The 23,174-nt window shown below is 36.2% G+C and overlaps 2 protein-coding genes and 1 long non-coding RNA gene across 6 annotated transcripts; 1 reads left to right on the top strand and 2 right to left on the bottom strand.

Annotated features, from left to right (window-relative positions):
* The first annotated feature begins 1,109 nt into the window (after window positions 1-1,109).
* On the top strand, window positions 1,110-16,784 carry si:dkey-19b23.10 (uncharacterized). Of its 3 annotated transcripts, none has more exons than XM_051113768.1 (12): window positions 1,110-1,333; window positions 8,648-9,480; window positions 9,578-9,699; window positions 9,881-10,027; window positions 11,836-12,056; window positions 13,292-13,443; window positions 13,522-13,625; window positions 13,747-13,807; window positions 13,893-13,981; window positions 14,058-14,192; window positions 15,680-15,780; window positions 15,924-16,784. In XM_051113768.1, exons 2-12 carry the CDS (start codon window positions 8,706-8,708, stop codon window positions 16,399-16,401), a joined length of 2,385 nt encoding a protein of 794 aa, XP_050969725.1. In that variant the 5' UTR covers window positions 1,110-1,333; window positions 8,648-8,705; the 3' UTR covers window positions 16,402-16,784. The 3 variants fall into 3 exon arrangements, with proteins under 3 accessions (XP_050969725.1, XP_050969727.1, XP_050969726.1); XM_051113770.1 differs by lacking the exon at window positions 1,110-1,333 and adding an exon at window positions 7,684-7,927; XM_051113769.1 differs by lacking the exon at window positions 1,110-1,333 and adding an exon at window positions 7,967-8,366.
* LOC127167645 (uncharacterized) lies at window positions 13,305-15,257 on the bottom strand. The gene is made up of 3 exons (XR_007828003.1): window positions 14,800-15,257; window positions 13,517-13,598; window positions 13,305-13,401 (listed from the first exon to the last, which is right to left on the bottom strand). It is a non-coding gene; the product is annotated as an uncharacterized LOC127167645 (long non-coding RNA).
* Window positions 16,543-22,966, bottom strand: zpax4 (zona pellucida protein AX 4). 2 transcript variants are annotated; one of them, XM_051113766.1, is made up of 19 exons: window positions 22,801-22,966; window positions 22,626-22,708; window positions 22,448-22,537; window positions 22,107-22,234; window positions 20,684-20,824; window positions 20,389-20,463; window positions 20,097-20,267; window positions 19,922-20,018; window positions 19,579-19,802; window positions 19,314-19,467; window positions 19,026-19,234; window positions 18,362-18,479; window positions 18,020-18,225; window positions 17,786-17,903; window positions 17,421-17,590; window positions 17,237-17,334; window positions 17,042-17,151; window positions 16,797-16,949; window positions 16,543-16,641 (listed from the first exon to the last, which is right to left on the bottom strand). In XM_051113766.1, the coding sequence occupies exons 1-19, from the start codon at window positions 22,821-22,823 to the stop codon at window positions 16,622-16,624; spliced, it is 2,388 nt and encodes a 795-aa protein (XP_050969723.1). In that variant the 5' UTR covers window positions 22,824-22,966; the 3' UTR covers window positions 16,543-16,621. The 2 variants fall into 2 exon arrangements, with proteins under 2 accessions (XP_050969723.1, XP_050969724.1); XM_051113767.1 differs by having other exon boundaries at window positions 16,800-16,949.
* Between the last annotated feature and the right edge of the window lie 208 nt (window positions 22,967-23,174).

Genomic DNA, 23,174 nt, shown 5'->3' with positions numbered 1-23,174 from the left:
TTGATGGCGGCTGCGTTGCAATTTCAACAATCATTTTCATACCTCATCATTAATAATGGCCTCCTGAAATATGTCACCTACACGTAGAGATAGTAACCTACAAATGTCGCAATTTTTTAAATAAAAAAATTCAGTCGCTAATTACTTATTCTCACGTGCGTTCTAAACTTTATGACTTCTTATGTGGAACACAAAAGAAGATATTTTAAAAAAAACTCGAAAGAAGAGTTGTTTTTGAACCTGTTTAACTTTCATTGCATAACATAAAACGTCAAAACTCGCTTTAAAATAGCTTCCTTCGTGTTCAGCAGAAGACAGAAAGTCATGCAGGTTTGGATCGACACGAGGGTGAATATTTTTTTTCTAAACATATACTGTGAACTGCTTCTTTAAGGGCCACTTATCCCGATCTTACCCGATCTAACTCTTTTTGTTGCCCTAACCTGCATTTTGGTTGATAAAATGATGCTGAATAATACTTTGACTAGATTTTAGATCCAGTGCACTAAAAACTGCTCTTTAACTCTTAAAAACAAAGGTGCTTAAAAGGTTTTTCACAGCTATGCCATAGAAGAACCATTTTTGGTTCCACAAAGAACAATTCAGTCAAAGGTTCTTTTAAGAACCATCTCTTTCTTACATTTTTAAAATCTGAAGAACCTTCTTTCGCCACAAGAACCTTTTGTGAAACAGAAAGGTTCTTCAGATGTTAAAGGTTCTTTATAGAACCGTTTAGACAAAAAATGTTCTTCTGTGGCATTGTGAAACACATTTGTTATTAGTATCTTCTCCCTTGACCCAGTGAAGTACCTTCACGGCACCTGGTTGAAGCCCCTGGAGGCCACAGAAACAAAACATGGAAAAATACAAAATACCAATGTCTAACAACCAATAGATTGTAGAACTGTTTTTCCCAAGCAGCATTTAATAGCGGTAAATAGCAATCAAATACAAGATGGATAAGAAAGAGAGAGTGAAAAAACGTAGGGGCAAGGACAGGCGCTTTGTCAAACTGAGAGCTGCCTCTGAGGTCTGAGTCGGAGCAATACAGGTTTTTTTTTTCTCTCTCTCTCTCTCTCTCTCTCTCTCTCTTTATGGTGTATGTTTTTTCTCACTCGTTTCCAGGATCGCAATGACAAAGGCTTCAAAAGATCAGAGGAACCAAGAGAAGACTGCCGTACCGAAAAGTTAACCATCACTAACGCCTCCGCAGTCTCTTTATGTCTTTCGCTCTGTCTATCTTACCTTAACAGTGCATCCCTCCTTCATTCACTCGTGCATACAGACGTGTACAGTTCAACTGTCCAGCAGGCCTTGACTTCAGAACTGTGAGGTAGGTGACATCTTACTCTGTTTATGAACATGACAGCAAAAAACAAACAGTGAAGCGAGTGAGCGAGAGGTAAAACTGACTAATTAGTGTTTTACGAGTATGTACACATGTATTTCAGTTCTCCAAACAAAGTTATATAAGATACAGATATGGCTGTGCTGACACTCGTGTTTTTTGTTTTTACATCTTGAATGTAAAGCGATGCAGATGCTTGTTTTTGAAAGTCGTAAGATTGTGCATTGCACCATACTTGTAGACTTGCGCAAAAATAGTTTTATCTTGGTTCTGCATGTAGCATGAAAGATTTCACTGACGTTGAGGCCTAGTTTCGGAAAACGACTGGAGTATAGAGGACTCCTATTAGATTCTCAGTGTGTCTTTTTGACAGTAACGCACCTCTTTTGCCAATTAATTCATGAACTTCATCTCTAGTGTATGAGATGCGTACTGTGATAATACTTTTTCCTGTGATAATGCATTTTCAACACTAATAATAGTTTGCTCCGTGAGTGTTTTATAGTGGCTTCTGTGACATTTTTCGCATTGCGAATGACAATGTCCAATATCGATAATTTTCTGATAATTTATAGACGACATGTGTCCCACAAGTCATTCTAATGGGAAACAGAATTGGATTACGTACAATCCTGCGAAAAAAAAGCAGTTTGAAAACCTGTTCTTGTTTCTGCGCTCTAACTACAAAAACTTTATAATAAAACAAAGCTTTCTATTTCTATAAATTATATTCAAGAAATGTTTTTTAATGGGTAAGATTATTTTTTTTCTGTAGCTTTGAGGATAATTTCTCACTGTCTCACCTTTCATGTGCAATTGTAGAAGAAGAGCTGCGTCAGTGATTATGGGACTGATATTCCTCAACAACTAAAGGCGTGCAACGTTCTTCCCTTTAACACAAACAGCAGTCAGTAATGACCTATTTTTGTTAATGGTGGACCATACAAATTATTAGTAACTTGGGCTCCTAATAATGTCCTGTCTGGTTCTTCTGTCTTTTCTGTACATTTTGTCTTTACACAACCCCGTCTAAGAAGCGAACTTAAGTATTCTCTAATGGTTTTAGCTATTATTGCAAAGTATAACGTCATGTAGAGAAAAGTGATTCAGAATTGGTATTTAAATTAAACTCACCTGACGGATAATGTCCTACAGCCGACTCTATGACTCTGGTGCTGCAGACTACTAATCCAAGCGATGATGATTCCTAAAATATATATATATATATATAAATAAATAATCAGGCAACACGTTCAGTTATTATACTTTACACTTAAAAAGAAAAAACAAACAAAACAAAGATTATAAGGATTTAACAAGAATCCTTCTACTAACAAAACTGCAAAAGCTTCTGCACCTTTAACCTTTTTGGATATTTAAATTATGTCTGTGAAAGAGTTCTGTGTTCATTCTGTGAGGATGTTGACATCCACCAAGGGCATATTTCCTGTATACTAATCACTGCGGCCAAATTTAGCTTTAATATGCATATGTAACACTTAAACAGTACAGTGTTAGGTCTTTTTTTATTCAGGTAATGAATGAGTGAATGAGGCGCCAAGTTGATTTTAAAACTCTTATATCTATTATTTTGTATTGCGGCAAACTGAAAATGACGATGATCAACAACAACAAATTAGCATTTAAAAAAAAATAATTTAAATAATGGAATACAAAAAAAAAGAAAATGTAGAATTTAGTTTATGTAAACTGACTGATATTTTACGTAAAACGTGAATCAGGTATTCAGACAGTGTCAGACAAATAATTTTAAGAACTTGTTAGCTGGTTTAATCTAAAGTCATTCTAATGATCTTTATTTTAAAAAAATATTAGTCTATGGTATGTTTTCACTCAGAAATAAATTGTGTACTTGTACGTAGGTTTGGAAGCAAGGCTCTGGGAGTTCTTAGAAACATCAGCTAGTAGTTGTTGCGTTCCAGCTATCTGACTATGAATAGGTTTTACTATTTGATTATGAAAGGCAATTCAATCAATTTAATATTCAATCTATGTAGCACCTGTTTAATATGAACAAAAAAAAGCTATCAACATGTTTCTGTATGTAAAACACATAATACAGATAATACCATTAGGTCATTTTTGTTCATTTTCTAGTACATATTATATACAAATACTGGATATGGTGTGAAAATTTAAGACTTTTTTTTAAAGGCTGTGATAGGGACAGACTGCATCTGATGCCTGTCTATATGCATTCATGTTTAGCCTTTTAAACATTAGATTCTAACACATTAAAACACAATAAAACATTCAGTGAAGAATTTGTTAAATTCGCTATTTTTCATCTAGACCATGAAAAAAATGAAAAAACAAATAAACACAATATTTGATCATATCGGTGCTAAATCTGATCAATAATCATTATATGGATGAGACTGCAGTGACTCTGTGAGAAGCATACAGACCTGGTGCTCTTTGTCATTTTATATTTTATCACTCTCTCATTTGAAAACCTTTTGAACAAAACCACTCCAAAACATGTAATCACATAAAAGCACGCGTTCAAACAGTTGTTTCTTTATTTATTTTCACTTTTGTGGAACTTCTAATGCTAGATTTGTCTAATTTGCATATATCATATTCACTTACTGTTTTTTGATTGTTACAGGTCTAACAGTGATGCATTTGAAAAAAGGACCGCATTATATAGACATAATTTAAGTAAGGGTCAATTGGATAATGCGTAACATTTAGCACCGGAAAAAGACTACATATCTGCAAAAATATTTTTTCATGCAAATACAAATACATATATATATATATATATATTTTGCATGTGGTCCAGGGTCACATATATATTTACATATACATATATATGTATGTGTATATATATATATATATATATGTGACCCTGGACCACAAAACCAGTCTTAAGTCGCTGGGGTATATTTGTAGCAACAGCCAAAAATACATTGTATGGGTCAAAATTATTAACTTTTAATTTTATGCCAAAAATCATTCGGAAATTGAGTAAAGGTCATGTTCCATGAAGATATTTTGTAAAATTCCTACTGTAAATATATTAAAACTTAATTTTTGATTAGTAATACACATTGTTAAGAACTTCATTTAGACAACTTTAAAGGTGATTTTCTCAGTATTTTGATTTTTTTTGCACCCTTCGATTTAAAATTTTCAAATAGTTGTATCTCGGCCAAATATTGTCCTATCCTAACAAACCATACATCAATGGAAAGCTTAATTATTCAGCTTTTTAAAAAGGGATTTTTATAAATCTCAATTTTGAAAAATTGACACTTATGACTGGTTTTGTGGTCCAGGGTATATATACATATATATATATACACATGACCCTGGACCACAAAACCCAAAACCAGTAGTTAAGGGTAAATTTTAGGAAATTTAGATTTATACATTATCTGAACGCTACATAAATAAGCCTTCCATTGATGTATGGTTTGTTATGATAGGAGAATATTTGTACGAGATACAACTATTTGACTATTTTGATCTGGAATCTGAGGGTGCAAAAAAATCTAAATACTGAGAAAATCGCCTTGAAAGTTGTCCAAATGAAGTTCTTAGCAATGCATATTACTAATCAAAAATTACGTTTTGATACATTTACGATAGGAAATTGACAAAACATCTTCACGGAACAAAATCGTTACTTAATATCCTAATGATTTTTGGCAAAAAAAAAATAAATAAAAATGGATCATTTTGACCTATACAATGTACTTTTGGCTATTGCTACAAACACACCCATGCCACGTAAGACTGGTTTTGTGGTCCAGGGTCACACACACATATATATATATTACCTCTTTCATCGGACCTCAGGTAATTTATCTACTGACCAGTATGCAAACACTTTTGTATTTATCATTATATTTGATTTAGCATTACATTATAGCTATTATAAAATGCTGCCAGCAAAATTTAAATAATATCAAAACTAAAAACAGTTTGTCTTTAAAATAGTATATGCTATCTTTACTTAAAAAGGTCACCGTTACAGAGCCGGGAAGACATGGAAGACCTAAATATCAGAGTTTGAATTGTACACTTATAATTAGCTACATTAAATCATTTAGCAGACACTTTTAAACAGTTTAAAAGAACAACCTGACAGTATTAGCAATTCATGCTATAAGACTCAAATATACTGCAGAATCTACAGTAGTAAAAGAGATTTTGATGTCGTCATGTATTTCCAGCTATTCTCTACCCTGATATGAAACTATGGCCACATGTTGTCAATTGTAACCGATTGGAAAGTATGACTTACTGAAATTCAGTAGAAGTTCGCCCAACGCATTAGCCGTTTCTGAATTTGCTAATGTTTCAAAAATGAATGAATCCTTACTTCTAAAATGCTTCATCAGCACATCTCACTCTGCATTATTCAGGAGCAGACTAATAAAGCGTCTAAGTCAGAGGCGGACAGTAGTAAAGTATTTTTACTCTGCTGTAGAAGTACTTTTCAAGTGTCTGTTCTTTATCAGAGTGTTTTTCTTTAGAAAACTTTCCTTCACAACATTCCAAAGCAAAATATTGTACTTTTTACTGCACTACGTTTCATATTAAATTTCATTTAATAATTAATTACATTACAAATCTATTACTTTCTTACTTCTACTCAAGTAAAAGTAATTCAAAGATTTACTTGAGTACAAGAACATACAAAATTTTTAATGTTCTTAAGTATGAAAGGCAAAACAAGCAACAATTTTTATTTTTGAAATGTAGTGCAGTAAAAAGTACAACATTATGCTTTGGAATATAGTGAAGTAACGTTTTCCAAAGAAAAACTACGGATACTTTTTAAATTTACTTGAGTAACGTCAAAAATACTTGACTACCGTCCGCCTCTGGCCTACATTCATTAGATACCATAGGTTTGAGGAGACGGAACTCGCACCTGTAAAAGGCACATTCATTTATTTGCATAACTAAACTTCAGGATTCATTCAACAAGAGTTTTAAGTTCTCTGTTCGGTAATGTCTCACATCTTTCATTTTTTCGACGTATTCATCTGTGATCTCTCTGAATGCACTAATAAAGGTTGTCTCAAAGATAAGATAAACGGTTTGATATAATGATAGACAGAGAGAGGAAAAAAAAAAGTCCAAACCGCTCTGCTGCTTTCCCCCTCCTCTGTTCAGTCTTTCACACATCTGACAGAAAACTAGAAAACAGCCTCCACACTCCTCTTTCCATCAATTGTATCCTATGTTGTTTTTGTCCCCCTTTTAACCCGCTCGCCCCTTTCTCCAGTATTAGATAATCACGTATAGCTTTCGGTTGTGCGATACTGAACACATTCATGAAACAAAGCTGGTATTTGAAATCCTACACTTTCTCACTCCCTGTTCTCGAATACCAAAACTTGTACAAAGTAGATTTTAAAAGGCAAAAGCTAAAAAGTAGGACAGCGACAGTAAAAAAAAAAAAATCTACATTTCTCTGATCCAGGAATCCATCTTCTCTCTGTGTATTGTCTTACACCTTTATTCTTTCACCCACATTATGCTAATGGTGAGGTTTGTGTAGGTGATTTTTTGCAGGTACATTCATACTGTACTCACCACTAAATTAACATCACCCTCATCAGCCAAACTGCCAAACCTACAACCTGTGCGGGGGCCGTCCAGATTCACAGTCTCTCAAATTTTAATGCCTCTGACCGAGATACTACGCACGAGAGTGGGTGGACCTGCATAGACCTGTCATTCAAAATAAAGATGCATGATTATGCTGAACTGCTGTTACAATTATGCAGATAAACTAGCATGAGAGAGAGAGAGAGAGAGAGAAAAGAAAAGAAAGACAGCAGAAAGAGAGGGAAACACTATGTGTGGGTGGAAAAAGGGGTGCAGAGACAATGTATGCGGTATGGAAACGATTTTATATTGTGGGTATAAGCGGGATACACTTGCAGAAAGAGAGCGAGAGAGCGGAGGCGGGGTGTACGGAGGTTTCCCTTGTCCACTTCCTGTTCTGTCGCTGGTTCATGGTCAACTTCCCGTCACGTGACTTTTGAGCAACCACAAATTCTCAGTGGCGTAAACAGTTTGTGTTGTCGCCCACACCAACACATGCACAGAAAAACAAACACATACATATATGCATGTACAAAATCTCAACAAAGCAATTAAGTTAGTCATTTAACACAACCGTTAAAACACATACAAAAAAAAAATGCACAAACTTATTCATATGACCGACAGACACACACTCAACAGGAAGCTTTGCTTCTCACTCATGTCGTATACACTTACACGAACACCCACGCCTTACCTGCCAGTTTGACAACTCTTACGTTCTTTACACTCAAGTCACTAACCACAACAGATGCGAATCTTAAGATAACACTCTGAGCCGCAAGCACAATAAGCCCAAGAGGGCTCATAACCTGCGAACATCATTGAAGACAACTTGCTTTCATCCTACAGCTTTTGTTACTTGTTAAGAAAAGTATAGTAAAGTAAGTTCAAGCTGGATTCAGCCCTGTTTGCTCTACTGTATGTCTGTTCACCATGAACGAGACCCTCAGTGGACCGAGAGAAGATGGTGATCTATGGGAGACTGTGAGTATGCGATGTGATGGAGGAGAACGGATAAAAATAGACTGAGAAGGAAAAGAGGTTAAGGAGGAGAGCAAGACAGAAGAGGGAGAGAGATATAGAAAGACAGAGATAGAGGGAGATCCGTGACTGCTTCCTCAGGATGTGGTTTTTCGGTTCAGGGTTTTAAGGGAGGGGGTGACTCTATGACAACCGAAGACTTACCTTTTGATCGGTGGCACCTGCGAAAGCAATATGTGTGAGAAACTGTTTTCACATTTAAGTATGATAATGCGCACAAGCGAGGAAGAGATAGAGAGAGCGCCTGCTTTCACATGTGGCTGTATTTTAATTTCGTTATCTGAAGACAAGGGTCACACACGGCACATAACTCACAGGTCGACATGAACGGATAGCACGCGAACAAAAGCAACAGGTTATGGACAAAGAAAGAAAAACACTGGTGAGTACTAGACAAACAGAGAGAGAAAGAAAGATGATAGAGAAAGTAAAAAGAACAAAGGCTGTTTGTTTTCTTTCGACAGCCATATACGATTCTCAGTTTTAACGTACTTCTGTGTGAATATTTGACTGAAAAATCAACTGTTACAAAGGAAGACAAAGAGAAACCATTCAGCGGTTGGGAAAATATCTCAATGCATTTGTTTGTGTGGTTATGCTCACTAACGTTCGTGAGGTTGAAAGGTTTTGATGGCCTCTGATTGTCTCTGTATGTCTTTTCAGTTTTCAGATGCTATGAGTGTCCTTTAACTCAAGGGTGCAGCTGTTTGCAACACGCCACATGGCTGACCATACATCTCCTGAGCCCGAGTCGCTCTCTTTTGCTCCTATGTTTCGCCTTCAGACAGAAGGTCAAAGGTCAAGCCATGACCTTTACCAACAAGGTTCAATAAGTGGGCTCGGCCCGTTTGAGGTTCCGTGTGAAGCCACGGATGGCACTGGAAGTGCTCTAAATGGAATTGATCAATCGGGGAACGCTGCTTACTGGGGGAATACGTCCCCTGTGTCCTCTATAGGACTGAACAGGAACAAGCCACAAACTGGAGTTTATGAGACCGACTGGAGCTCTACCTGCCACCAACAAGAGGCGTCTGAGAGTTATGAAACAACTGGCCGTCAGCAACAAAAACTGGACTCATTCTCAGAGGCCTTTTGCAGTCGTAGCACTTCCCGAATGCTGGGTGGAGAAGAGCATAGCGGTTTTAACAACGTTACTCCTCCATCACATGCACTCTCCTTCCCTCTGGTTCTAAGCCCACCACCAACCCCTTTGCCTCCATCTTTTTCTCCTCCTAAACGACCTCAACATTTTTTGCCCAGCCAGATTTTGAGTCAATCACAAATACAAACACAGACGGATGGGACGCTGCAGTTTTTCCCCTCTCTACCTTCGCCCTCCACTGGCAGGTTAAATCATCCGATTTGGCTCCAGCTACAAGCTGACGACAGCGATGGCCTGGATTTAACGCAGCACCTTCAACAAGATTCAAACTCCCCCCTGGTTTATTCAGAGCATGGAGGGCCTCATCTAAAACAAATAAACTCAATGCAGAAAGGTACGGGTTACATTATGCAATGTTTTCTATGTTGACCTGCCGTAATTTTCAAATCTTAAGTATGATTTTTAATAAAACAAATGCTTTTCTTGCTTAGACTGCTCACTGCAAATGTCTCTCAACTCTGCACTGGTTCAACATCATCATCCTCAGGCCTGCGTGCAGCAAGATCTGGGTCACGAGCACGGGACATCTGAAGATCACATGACATGGCCTCAGGTCTGTCATCTGCACCTTCAGACAGATTGTTAACCTGAGAAGCATATTTGACTTATGCATCAATGGCTTTAACATCACAGCAGCCCATTTAATTTTCTTGTTACATATTTTAAGCTGGCTATGATAGCATGCAACATTCATTACAACCAATAATGTACAACCAATTTTTTCATTTTAATAGATGGGGCAATCATCCCATTCATTTGGACCTTCTCTGCACCAGTCTAGTCTCCATGTGCAGGGGTCAGGAGAAGGAACTCGATTTGGTTGTGGACTGAACTTCAGTTTTGGGTCCTCAGACAAACCTCTGGGGTCCTCCAGCACACAGGCAAGAGACCATTTAGTTACTAAATGATTTTGTGCCATTCAAAAGTCTGGAGTCAGTAAGACTTTGAATAAATTTTAAAAACAAATACTTATTACTTTTTGGATCAATTTAATGGATCCTTGCCGAGTAAGTGGCAGTAAAGACATTTCTAATGTTACAAAAAATTCTATTTCAAATAAGTGCCGTTTTTTTTTTTTTTACTTTCTATTCATGTAAAAATCCTGAACAATATTATCATGGCTTCCACAAAAAACATTTTACAACAGTTTGCAACAGTGATAATAATGAGAACTGTTTTCTTGAGCACCAAATCAGCATATAGACCAATTTGGAGTAGACGTCACAGTTACAATACCGGCAGCTGCGCGCGCATTTGCGGTGGCAGAAAAACACCGGTCGAGGGCAACAGGTCAAATCCATTAAATTAGAGAAAAAATGTATTGTTGTGCCTTTGGATGTTAGAATTGGAATGCAAATAATTTTTATAAAATACTGTCATCAAAAACATAATTTGAAGCTAAACGCAGACTTTAAACGGACAGTCTATGGATGAAACCTACTATGATTACCCTACTTTTAAAGCATAAATTTGTTTTAAACAATTTGTCTATATAATATTCACATATGCAGTTCATAGGGGACATATTGTGTTATAGGTATAGCATGAAATACTATTTAAATCTATAATATTTTACATAACATTTACCAATTTTATCTCACAATTCTGACATTATTTTTCTCTGCAAATGCAAGTTTATATCTCCTAGTTCAGACGTTATAACTTGATTTAATTCAACAATAGCAAGTTTGTCGGTTCTGAGGAAAAAAAAAAAAACAGAAGTGTGGTCTATAAACTCATGATTCTAAGCCGAGAGATAAACAGAGAACAACGCTGATTTTTCTTATCAGAATTGTGAGAATAAAGTGAGAATTTTGAAATTTAAACTTTTTAAAAAACATTTTTTTAATTTTTTTTTTTTTTTATTCTGTTAGACCATGGCTTCCATAGATCGCTACTTGAAAACCGTCATTTTCTGCCACCAGATAAGTTCTGCCCACAAAAAAAAAAAAAACAGCATTACTGTTTGCAAACAACAAATTGGTCTATAAGAGTGATTTATGAAAGATCATGTGACACTGAAGACTGGCGGCTGAAAATTCAGCATTTTCATTACAGGAACAAATTAAATTTTAAAGTATATTCAAATAGAAAACAGTTATTTTAAATTGTAATAATATTTTACAATATTACTGTTTTTACAGTATTTTTGATCAAATAAATTACAATATGATAATATTTTACAATATTATTGTTTTTACAGTATTTTCAATATATTTTGATATATATTTTTTTAAATAAATAGCCTTAGTGAGAATAAGACACTTTTTTCCAAAAAAAAAAAAATATATATATATATATACAGAGAGAGAGAGAGAGAGAGAGAATCAGAATAAGAGCAAGAGCACACCCATCAGCAGGCTTTATTTGTTAATTCGTTAGCCATAGTTAATTTAAGTTAATACATTTCTTGTCCCTTTTTTTATGTTGATGTTACAGCTTGCAGACAACCACTATGCAAAAGCTACCTGTGCTTGTGACTCTTTAGCTCCTTTATACTACTCTATAGGTACTCAAGATTAACATGAGATTGGTAGAAACTGTGTGTTATATTCGCTTTAAAAAAAAAAAAATGTAACTGTCATAGGTTGAAACCACACGTATTCATTTCAGCTGTTAAGCTGTGGTTAGCTCTGTAGCATCATTTTAAGCACAATTATTCACAAGAAGCTTTATTTGCCTCATGTAGAACGTTCCCAGCTCCGTATATACTGGAGTCCCTTTCAACAGTGTGATCCAGATGAGTAGAGAGCTCACGGAGGACTGGGAACAAACGACACCTCACTATACGCCACCTCCAATGCTGAACCCGACACGTAGTGGAACAGGACTCTTCTGCAACCTACTGTCTTCCCTAGCTGTGGAAAACAGAGCACTGTGGACAGACGAGAGGAAAGATGACTCACAAAGGTGAGCATTCAAATGTTTGTTTGTTACTTCTAAGTTTTAGTCGCTCATTGACGTCACAACGGAAGCATTTGTATTATTTTTCCTAACATTTTATTTATTTATTGTTAATTAAGAGCTGTCTGAACCGCTAAATAGAATCGTTACTTATTTAACAACAATAATCTGTCAGGAGATAACAATGCAAAAGTTGGTGTCAAGTTTTTCTCTTAATTGGGTGAGCATCTGCTTGATTGTGCTAATTTGACTTATTTTAACCCTTCTGGCACTGTTCAAATGTGGGTCAAAAAGTACCTTTTATTTTAATTAAATGAATGTACTATATTGTAATTTGATCATGTTTCTTTATTTTTTATTTAATAGTATGTTTTTAAGGTGATTTTACGGTACTAAATTATATTTATGGAATAGTTATGATCCATGTATTACTTGTTAACCACTTTTTGAGCATAGACTTGAAAAATGTAATTTCCAACTTAAACTGTCGCAAATCTTGAATGCTATAGAGCACAGACTTTAAAAGTCTTTTTAAAAAACACTATGTCAGATTATTGCACAAAATGCCATTTTTTTAATATGAAATATATAAGCCATAAATCTAAACAAGTTTCATATCTCAATGAAACTAGCCCTCAGTATGATTTTGTTTGGGCACAGAACCAAACGTTTCTACTAGATAAAAATTAGTGATAACTCTTAAGAATAAGGTTCATTAGTTAACATAAACTAAGAATGAAAATACATCTACAGCATTTATTAATCTTAGTTCATGTTAATTTCAGTATTTATTCATGCATTTTTTAAATCACAAGTTGTATTTGTTAACTTTGGGTAACACACTGTGAACTAACATGAATAAACAACGAACTACTGTATTTTTATTACCATCAACAAAGATTATTGAATAGAGCAATAAACGTATTGTTCATTGTTTGTTCATGTTGGTTAATACAGTAACTAACGTTAACAAATTGTAAATTTTTCTTTTTTTTTTCACTTCCCATTCAGTTATTTTTGACTGTGAATAATACAAATGTGACATATTTTTCAAGAATATTTAACCTTTTCAAATTATGTCCATGATTAAGTTAAGTTAAGTTAAGTTAAGTTTTGTTGCATAGCAAGTCCCCAAAAAAGTACAAATCGGCCAAAAACAACACCAGAGAGTTAAGAAACTTACGTGTCAAGCCGATTTGCAGACAGATGATTTCGTAATTTCTTTTACATTTACACTCCAGGTGCATAAATATAGGCCCAGAGTTCCAAGCTGAGCTGCCAGATCTGATAATAGGAAGAGAGCATGAGATGTGTTCAGAGGAACCAGTCAGGGAGGAGCTGTTATGGACACCTTGGACAGAGTTAGAGGAAAATGACACCCTTTTACAACACGGTAATCAAAATAAAATATTTCAATGATTATTAAACCACTAGTTTCCTCTTAATTAATGAGTGTGATCTCAAACCTCAGTGGAGAACCTTCTTGACCTGAGTGCCTCCAGTGTTCTACCAGGAGGTGGCGCCAATTTGGAGCTTGCTCTTCATAGCCTGTCTCATTGCCAGGGAAACATTCTAGTAAGTGCAATATTCATTATGAATTTATGTTTTTATAATATTTTGTAATTAATTTTGATCACTGTATTTCACAAAATAATGTAGAATAATATTTAATTTTCTTATTTTTTCCTGCTAACAGGCAGCACTGGAGCTGCTGTTGTTTAAAAACTCCCCTCCATCAGAAAACTATCACTATTCTGGTAAACACTCATTTATTAATTGCCCAAAACTTTTACAGTCACCATATTGTAAATCAGACTAATTAGTTTTTTACTTTCCATTTAGGCATGGACATGTGGACTTTGAGTGAACAAAGACTGTTCCATAAAGCATTTGCAATTTATGGAAAAGATTTCTCCTTTATACACAAAATGGTAATATATTAAATATCTGCAATTCTAAACCACCAAATATCCGAGATCATAGTATTTACAGTTTTCATACTTTCAGGTGAGAACAAAGCAGGTGTCACAGTGTATTGAATTCTACTACAACTCCAAGCGGCTTTCAGAGAAACAAAACAAACAGAGGGAGAGAGAAAAAGAAAGTTTGGAGAAAGAGAGAATTGCAGCCGTCGTAAGTCAGGTAAGACTGACTTCGATTACAGCACATCACTATCAGACTATACAAGAGCTGATCAGGTAAATCCATGAACCAATAAGTTTAATACAAAAATGAGAAAGATATTTAATAGCTTTTTAACTGACCTAGTTTGCCCAGCCTTATCTAACAGAACACAAAAAAGCACTGCGCATTAAAAGAATACCATTTTTACAGAACCTTTATATTTAACGATATTTAATTATTTTTACGTATAAGTGTATATTTGTAATGCCACATATGTTTCTGAGTTTTGCTTTGACCAGCAGGTGACGCCAGCCTGTGGTATTTCTACAACTTTGAAACAAAGAATCATTTGCAAAAGAATCGGTTCGTTTGATTCAAACGTTCGAAAAGCTTCGTTTCTCCCATAAGTCCTGAAAAACACGTTTTTACGCACAAAAACATCTGAAAAATAAGTCTTAGTAATAGAGTATCCCCCAAGTTTTCCGAAACTTCCGAATGTTATATTAAACGCTTCAAATAAACACGAAAGCATATAGTTTAAGAAGGTCTGCCGTGTCAGTTGCTTTGACAGATTGCGTGTGCTGTTTAATGCGTTTGAGAAATGTTTTCACACTGCATGACTTACAGTTTACGGTCATATCCTCTTCTGTAATTATGAGAAATTCGTGGGAGTAATTCCATTCTAAAATTGTCAGAAAAGGCTCGCCCAACACGCCAGTCTACTGTAAACTTCGCTTCACGAATGCGCATGCGCGACAAACAGACGGCGGGATTATAAATTGCAGCGGTATATACATGTAAGATTTTATACATTTTTTTATATACATGAATATTAAAAAACACGCTAGAGGAAGTAGAGGAAATGCTTGTTTTGGCAGAACATTTTTCTTCTTGTCGGTTAACTCAAGATTTGGTCAGTTACCCGGATACGCGTCCATACTGGGGATACTCGGATGTAAACAACAGCATGGATCGCACGGTTAATGTACTACTGGATATGTTGTTCTGCTAATTTATGCTGTCTAAACCACAGAAAAGACGTGTGGAGAGTGCAAATCATATAAAGAAGGACTTAGTAAGCAGGAAAGGGCGCTATATTTTGACAAACTAAAGTTAATAGGTGGCAAAGATGTACAGGCAGTATTAAGATATTAGCCTAATATTTGGCCCACCACAAACACCTTTTGTTCCTCAGTTTTTTTAACCTATTTGTTATAACTTTTGGCAGTCTATAGTTCTCCAAATGTTTTTTCCTGGTCCCGCTGATTAGTGCAGCCCAAAACATGATTATAATTGATTATTTTCAACAGCAATAATCAGCAAAATATTTTCGTTTGGTTCAGTGTCACCAATATGGCTGACTGATGACACCGTGGAGAGAAAAAAAAAAAAAAAAAACCTCTGTAATGGCCTACTACCTTTGATTTGCACATTTTCTGGAGGACAGCATTGGGTACCATGTAGAATAATCATATTTCATTTTCAAAACTCTTACTCCTTTACAGGTTCCTTCAGCCCCAAAGACATTGGTTAACCAAACCAGTATTGACAGACTGATTCATACCCCATCACTTCCCACAAGCTTTCCTTGTAAACAATGTGGAAAGTAAGTATGCACAACTTTGCCTGTGCTATTTTAGCATGTAATGGGTTTGAAAGTCACAGTCTTTGTTTTAAAAGCAAGCATGTCTGTTTTGGACATTAATTGGCATACAACCTTCCCTTTGACCTTGCAAATTGTCTTTTCAGGATGTTTTATAAAATCAAAAGTAGAAATGCTCACATGAAGATCCACCGACAGCAGCAAGAGGACTGGAGGGAAAAACTACAGATACACCCCAACCAGCACCACAACCTTAACCTGACCAGAGCACTGACTCATCCAAACCAGCAAATCTTAACCCAGACCCATCATCAGAATCACATCCTGACTCAGAGTCTGATTCAGAATTTGGTCCAATCACAGACCCAGCTGGCTTTTCTTCAAAGTGCAAAGACTCAGAGTGCATGCCCAACTAGCAGTACAGGTTGCATGGCTCCTACCCAGAATCCACAGATTGTGCCCAAAGCACCTTCCTTACAACTCCACACTGGACATCAGCAGACTTGGGGCTCGCTGCACAGTGTAGACACGGGAGGCCTGTTTTATAACCGAGGCTCCATGGTAAACGGGCTCCATTTAAGCATACAGGACAGTATCGGTAAACAATGGGCTGATTCCCAATAACTGACATACCAAAACTGACTTGTACAGTTTGTTTAAAACTTTCAATGCCATAAGGCGTTATTAAAACATGTTACTGCTTTCAAAAGTTTTAAAATTGAAAAACAAATGTAACATGGAAAAAAAGAGAATGCCAAAAAGTGCTTGAAGAAAAGTACTTTTATTTTAAACAGCACAAGACAAAAATGCTTAAGAGTCAAGTTTATTAAATATCACATCAAATCTAAAAGCCTCCATTAGGTCCTGGGGGAGAGAAAGAGAAAGTGTTAATGTAAATAACCCATTTCATCTTCAGCTGTTGCTGTAAAGCAAAATGAACTTGGTTGTACAAGTTTTTAAACTTGCATTAAACTTAAAATTGCTCAACTTATTCTGAGTAGTTAGACTAATAATACTACCACCTAATGACCACTGGGCATATTCATCTAGGGGTGAGGTCCACTGGCCCACTCGTGCATAGTCAGCTGGTTTCCTTGCAACACCTAACTGAAAAGAGGGCTTCATAATTGTTTGTTTCTGTGGTTGCATGGGCTTAAGCATTTGGGGAGGAACTGAAAATAGAAAACATGATCAAGATTATAGGCACTTAAAGACCACAACAAATTGTTCTGAAAATCATTGGCAATTAAGCAGATCAACTTGCCCTTTACAGGGTCCTTCATTTGTCCAATTCCAGGTGTCTCAGCTGCAAACCTCCGGTCCACAAAAAGGCTTTCAATGCCACGTACAGGGTAAATGCACCTCACGGTCACTCTGATTCAAATGAAGTCAAAAGATTTTAATATTCGTTTTTAAACTAGCTGAATCACAGTTGCACAGCTTTAGACCCTTAACACACCTGTACGCAGCATCTCTAGTGATGACTGGCCTGGTGTCCGTGGAATACAACTCATGAAATATGATCTCATTTTCATAGGTCACATACTGCTGATCAATCTGTATAGCAAGACGATGAATGGAGGCATTTTCACTTGTCAGTTTCACAGAAAAGAAATAAACCCAGACAACCCTTTCAACTCTACCTGAAATCTGGTGCCACAAGTGTTAAGTCCAAAAGAGAAGAGGACTCTGGTCTCATCAGTTTCTTGGGGTCTGCAGCTTTGGTCTAATAGTGTGGTTCTGGCAGGGTCTGCAGAAGGAACCGCTTTAGTGATGTCACTCACCACAGTCATCACACCATCAGTAGAGCACACTGCAAAGATAAGGGAAACCGTTCAGTCGAGAGCAAACAAGAATCACTGTATTTGTTACTTTACAGTGTCTTTACTTCGTGCCTAGACCTGTATTAGATCAAACCAAAGCCCACAGAAACCAGCCTCAAAAGCAGCATGCTTCCTGATGCCATCACCACAGATTTGGGGGAAGTAAATAAGAGACGTTACATTACCCAAAAGCTCAGTGGTTTGAAATAGACAGCGTTTGGACGAGGACTGCTCAATCGCCAAGGTTTTAGCATTTTTGGTGAGAAGCTCAAAAGTGCCATAGAACTGCTGCAGAGTAATATCCTACAACAGAGGGAGATTTCATGTTAAATTTCAGCCACATTGTCACAACTCATGGCAATTTTGAGAATTTTAAAAATGGCTTCTGCAACGGAGTCCAGCTTGTAGTCAAGTTTAACCTCATAGATGTATCCTATGGTAAACAGAGGCACATCCAATATTAACGTGGTGCTGTCATTGGTCAGGATGTAGCCACGTTCAGATGCCAGCTGTGGGGTCAGCGTGTAGGACCCAATGCCAATGTCCCACAAGTAGTCGTACTGCTGATGGTCCTTCATGAAGCTTATGCCATTGTCAGCACACATGCTGTCAAACACTGGAGGTACTGTGGAAACAAAATTAAAAACTCACCTCAACGCACAACAGACTAAGTACCATACTAATACTGTTAAAAGTGTTTGAGTACCCCAAACACCCCAAAACCGTAACTTTTAAGATGCAGAAAGGATAGGGTTTCTTACAGGCATCAATGATGAAAGCAGACACAGAAGAAAAGTGGTAATAGGCCTCCATTTGAGGCATGATGTTCAAAGTCCATTTAATTTCCAAAGAGTACTCAAAAAAGCCCTCCGAAACGTACTGGAAGAAAAAGACCAGCAAAACACTGAAAACCAGATTTTCCAAAGACTAACACTGAACACACTGGTCTGAAATTAGGGCCACTTTCGAACAGGGTTTTGTATAGTCAATTATCCAACATGGATTCACCTTAAGCAGTATACTATACAGCAGTCAACATTTGAAGTGGGCCACAAAAAGTTCTAACTTGTTCTAAGACAAGAACGGGAATTATTTTGGTTTTAGGACTTCGAAAGGTTTTGATCCACTTGAAATGTGGATCACTGTATAGCAAATCTCAACTGCCCATTTTTGTTGCAAAAACATCTTATCAGCCAGCTCTTTATATAAATTGATATACAAGAATCTCCAACTTCATCCAGATGCATGCAGTATACTTGCTAAATCTCAATTGCTTGAGTGGTCACAAAGCCTATATTAAAAGACCTCTCTACTTCAACTTGACTAAGGCATGAAGAAAATCCAGATAAATTTCTGTAAAATTGCTTTGAAATGGTGCTTTATGAAAAGTCCTGACCTAGAAAATACACTGAAAAGTAAACTTACCTGCTTCACAACAAATTGGTCTTCAAACGGCACCCTAATGATGTACGCAAAAGTATTATTTTCTTCCGAGACTCTGGTGATGGAGTATCCCATCTGTGCGGCAGTCAATACAGAGATCTCTTGGCCATTCAGCTCTACGGACACCAGTTCCACATCAAAAGGAATATTACCCAGGTAGACCTGGAAGACTCGCTCCTCAAGTGTTGTTTCTGGAAGAGCCAGTATACTTTTAGTGAACAATCACCCAAGGAGAAGCAGTGAAATGCCACAACACGATCGGTGACTCACGGTTAACTGAAAAGGGAGGACGAGGAATTGGTGGAGTAGCCATCTGCCGGACCACATTGTGCTTGGTCACCACACCACGCTGGTCCACAAATGTTTGCTGGTAGGTCAGCTGGACCATGTACAGTTCATTATACACGTTGTCCATCACAAAGCTCTGTAGGCAAAAGTAAACATTCAATTCATAAGCTCCTAATTCACGTACCTTTGGATGCTTTAAACAGACATTGTCCAGATTCATACATGGATACAATGCCATGGATCATACCTTTCTTATCCCTCCCTCGGCAGCATATGGGATGCTACTGTCTACAGTCTCCTCACTGACCGTCACAGAGTAGCCTCGGTCTGTTGCAGCCTGTTCGTCTACTACCTCACCATCAACTCCCATGCCTATGTACTCACTCCTTAGCTCAGAGGGTCCAACAACCAGAGGAGTCATTACTGCAGGGGTCCTCCAGTGAAGTCTGTAGCCATCAAAAGAGCCTTCATCTGAAAGAGTCAACAAAGGGCATCTAAATATGAAACCTAAAGGGGAGTCTTGCAACTACACAAAGAGTCAGTAACAGATGAGGGGGGTTGTTTGGGAGAACAAAAACAGTTGTTTTTACCCAGTGAACAGGCAGCAACCAGGTCCACCATGACCACCATCCAGTTCTGTCTGAAAAACACTGTGGCTTGGATCACTTCAACTGCAACATTATTGACCTGAAACAAGTTAGAAGCATTTGTGATTATGGGGCAGTCTTAAATGAGGCAATCAGAAAGTGACATTAACCACCATACCATTTTTACAGAAGAATAAGGTTGTCCAAAGGTTGTTCGAAACACAAGTCTGCCAGGTGTGGCCATTATGAAGTAGCCCAGAGTAGCAGCATCTTCAGTTGACATGACTGCAGATTGCTGGCCCTCTTGTTGTAGAATCACCTGCCAGGCCTCAACAGCTGAACTTTGGGCCTAGAAGCAAAAATAAAGTGTACCCAAGACCTTGATTTAAAAAAAAAAAAAAAAATAATAATAATAATAATAATAATAATAATAATAATAATAATTAACTCAAGAACAACTAGCCACTTACAACAGCATAAGCTGCAGAGAAGTCGTCTTTAATACTGCCAGCTGTGGGACAAGGGAGATCAGTTCTCACAGACACCTAGATGGAAAGAAGGGAAAACGGTTTACAAATAAAGCAGAGTTTAAAAAAAAAATATATATATTTATATTTTTATATATATATATATATATATATATATATATATATATATATATATATATATATATATATATATATATATATATATATATATATATATATATATATATATATATATATATAAAAAAAAAGTGAATCAAAGTATCAAAGTCAATCATACCTCCATGTAGTTCTCCTCACAAGTGACCTCTCTCGGAGAGAAAGGAGGAACAGAGCAAGTCTGGGAGACATTGAAAAATGATTCTGTGCCACTCTGATCCATAATGAACACACCAAACATGAAGGTGAAGACCTCATCATTCTGATGGAGTAAGAAAAAAAAAAAAAAAAAGTTAAGTTGAGATCAGTAATATTTTGAAGTGTTACAAAACCACTACAATAATGCTTACCAGTAAGCATTCAAATATGACCTTGGACCACAAATAAAGGTCAATTTTTTGAAATTGTGATTTATACATCATCTGAAAGTTGAATAAATAAGCTTTCCGTTGATGCATGCTTGTTAGAATAGGGTAATATTTGGCCAAGATACATCCATTTGAGAATCTGGAATATGCACGTGCAAAAAATAAATACAAATATTGCCTTTAAAGTTGTCCGAACAAATTTCTTAGCAAAGCATATTACTAATATTTAAAAAAAAAAAAAAAAAAAAAAAAACCTACAACACACAACAAGTTTTGATATACTTGCGATAGATGATCTTTACTTAATATCCTAATGCATTTTGCCTTAAAAGTTAAAAAGAAAAGAAAAATAGATCCATACGATGTATTGTTGAATTTTGCTACAAATATACACATGCTACTTATGACTGGTTTTGTGGTCCAGGGCCACATATATACACCCACACATTTGTTTTTGTTAATTGTGGGGACTTTCCATAGACTTGTCTAGTTTTTATACTGATGAAACGATATTGTCTATCCCCTAACCCAACCCTAACCCTAAACCTACCCCTTACAGAAAACATGTTTGCATCGTTACATTTTCAGATAAAAATCATTTAATAAATCATTTTTAATCACTTTTTTTTTTAACATTGTAGGAACCACAGGCCGGTCCTCACAATGTCAAAAAAATTCAGGTTTTACTATCCTTGTGGGGACATTTGGTCCCCACAATGTAGCAAAAACAAGTACACACAACCCCCTAATATTTCTTGCATACAGTAGTACACAATACCAAAATTAAGCAATTATGAAAAGTTTACATAAAATTCTACAAAAGATTTTCAATTTGAATAGAAAGTTTAAAAGTTCATTTATTTAAAACAAGTTAACATGCATTTGTCATTTTGATCAAATTAAATGTATCTAAATAAAAAGAATAATCTTCCCAAAGACAAATTTACAAACTCGTAAAACAGCAAATATGCATCAGTTTGATCAAGTGACAGTAAAGAATGGTAAAAATCTTATTTCAAATGGTCTTCTTTTGTACTTTTTAAAACAAACACCACAACTGCTTATAAAGACCCCAAACCTTTAGCCAGTAATGTAGGTCACACTCCAAAAAAAAAACCAAAAAAAAACCACAACAACATTTTCTTGATTCCCATCATTACGGAATAGATTCTGTACCTGATTGTCTGTGTGACAGGAGAAGTATGATGCTCTAAGAACTACACGACCCAGCAGAGGCTGGACAGAGTAAGTGTAACCACACTGAGCCCCATAGCTCTCTGTAACAGGATATGCACCCCTGGCATCTAAGAGTTCAGAAAGAACAAGAGGGAATAAAAAATATTTTATATATATATATATATATATATATATATATATATATATATATTTTATTATTATTATTATTATTATTATTATTATTATTATTATTATTATTATTATATATTTATAAATTATATTATATTATGATAGAAATGAGTTAAGAATTAAGAAATTAAGAAATTAAAGTTCAAACGCACCAACAGCCTCAAAACGAGGCTCACTGCCAGAAGGTGGTATGTCTAATGAGATAAACAGGGAACGGGTCTTGCATTCAACCACAATGGGAACTATGATCAAAACAAAGACAAAAACGCAGTTTAAGACATGAAGACACATTAAACTTAAAGTAGAACACAGCTTTCTGAAAGCGCTCACCTTGTGGCAGTATGGAGGACTGTTGCAAAGTGTTTACGGAGTCAAGTAGAACACAAGTTACTGCACACTGGAAAAGCAGCCATCTAATGAAAAAGAAAAAAAAAAAAAAAAAAAAAAACAAATTGCTAATGGATTCGTGTTATACACAAGAAAAAAAGCCTTGGTAAACAATTACCGTGAAAAAAATCCAAAAGCCATAGCCACTGATTAGCTTAAGCGTCTGTAGTGTGGTAGCCTAAAACACTAACGAAACTACATTAGCACTAAAACACAATATCCTGAGCTATGCGGCTAAGAATGAAAACATGTGACTGCTGCCTAGATTTTAAATGTGTAATTGTTAGCAGGCGGATGTGTTGATTGGATACTATTGGGCTACTTTAATTAACTCATGGGTTGCTGTCACTTGTTACTTTTTTTTTACCTGGATGGCCGGAAGCTCCGCCCATTATCCAAAACTAAAATAAATGGCAATTGTTGAAAAATAAAACCATGTTTTGTTACAGTATTTCTTTGTTTGGAAAATGCTAGACACTGTTGCGAGTTCTC

This window comes from Labeo rohita, chromosome 7 (genome assembly GCF_022985175.1).
Source record: "Labeo rohita strain BAU-BD-2019 chromosome 7, IGBB_LRoh.1.0, whole genome shotgun sequence".
Classification (NCBI taxonomy): domain Eukaryota; kingdom Metazoa; phylum Chordata; class Actinopteri; order Cypriniformes; family Cyprinidae; genus Labeo; species Labeo rohita.
This window is presented reverse-complemented; position numbering and strand designations above follow the sequence as displayed.

Bases quoted from the DNA above. Each gene is read 5' to 3' on its own strand.
- si:dkey-19b23.10 (XM_051113768.1), top strand. From the start codon at position 8,706: ATGGCTGACCATACATCTCCTGAGCCCGAGTCGCTCTCTTTTGCTCCT. The intron at 13,626-13,746 runs GTAAGTGCAATA...TCCTGCTAACAG, and splicing joins ATTGCCAGGGAAACATTCTA to GCAGCACTGGAGCTGCTGTT. The intron at 15,781-15,923 runs GTAAGTATGCAC...TTGTCTTTTCAG, and splicing joins CCTTGTAAACAATGTGGAAA to GATGTTTTATAAAATCAAAA.
- zpax4 (XM_051113766.1), bottom strand. From the start codon at position 22,823: ATGGCTTTTGGATTTTTTTCACG. The intron at 19,235-19,313 runs GTGAGTCACCGA...TGGCTCTTCCAG, and splicing joins TCCTCCCTTTTCAGTTAACC to AAACAACACTTGAGGAGCGA. The intron at 17,152-17,236 runs GTGTGTTAAGGG...CATTTGAATCAG, and splicing joins ACTAGAGATGCTGCGTACAG to AGTGACCGTGAGGTGCATTT.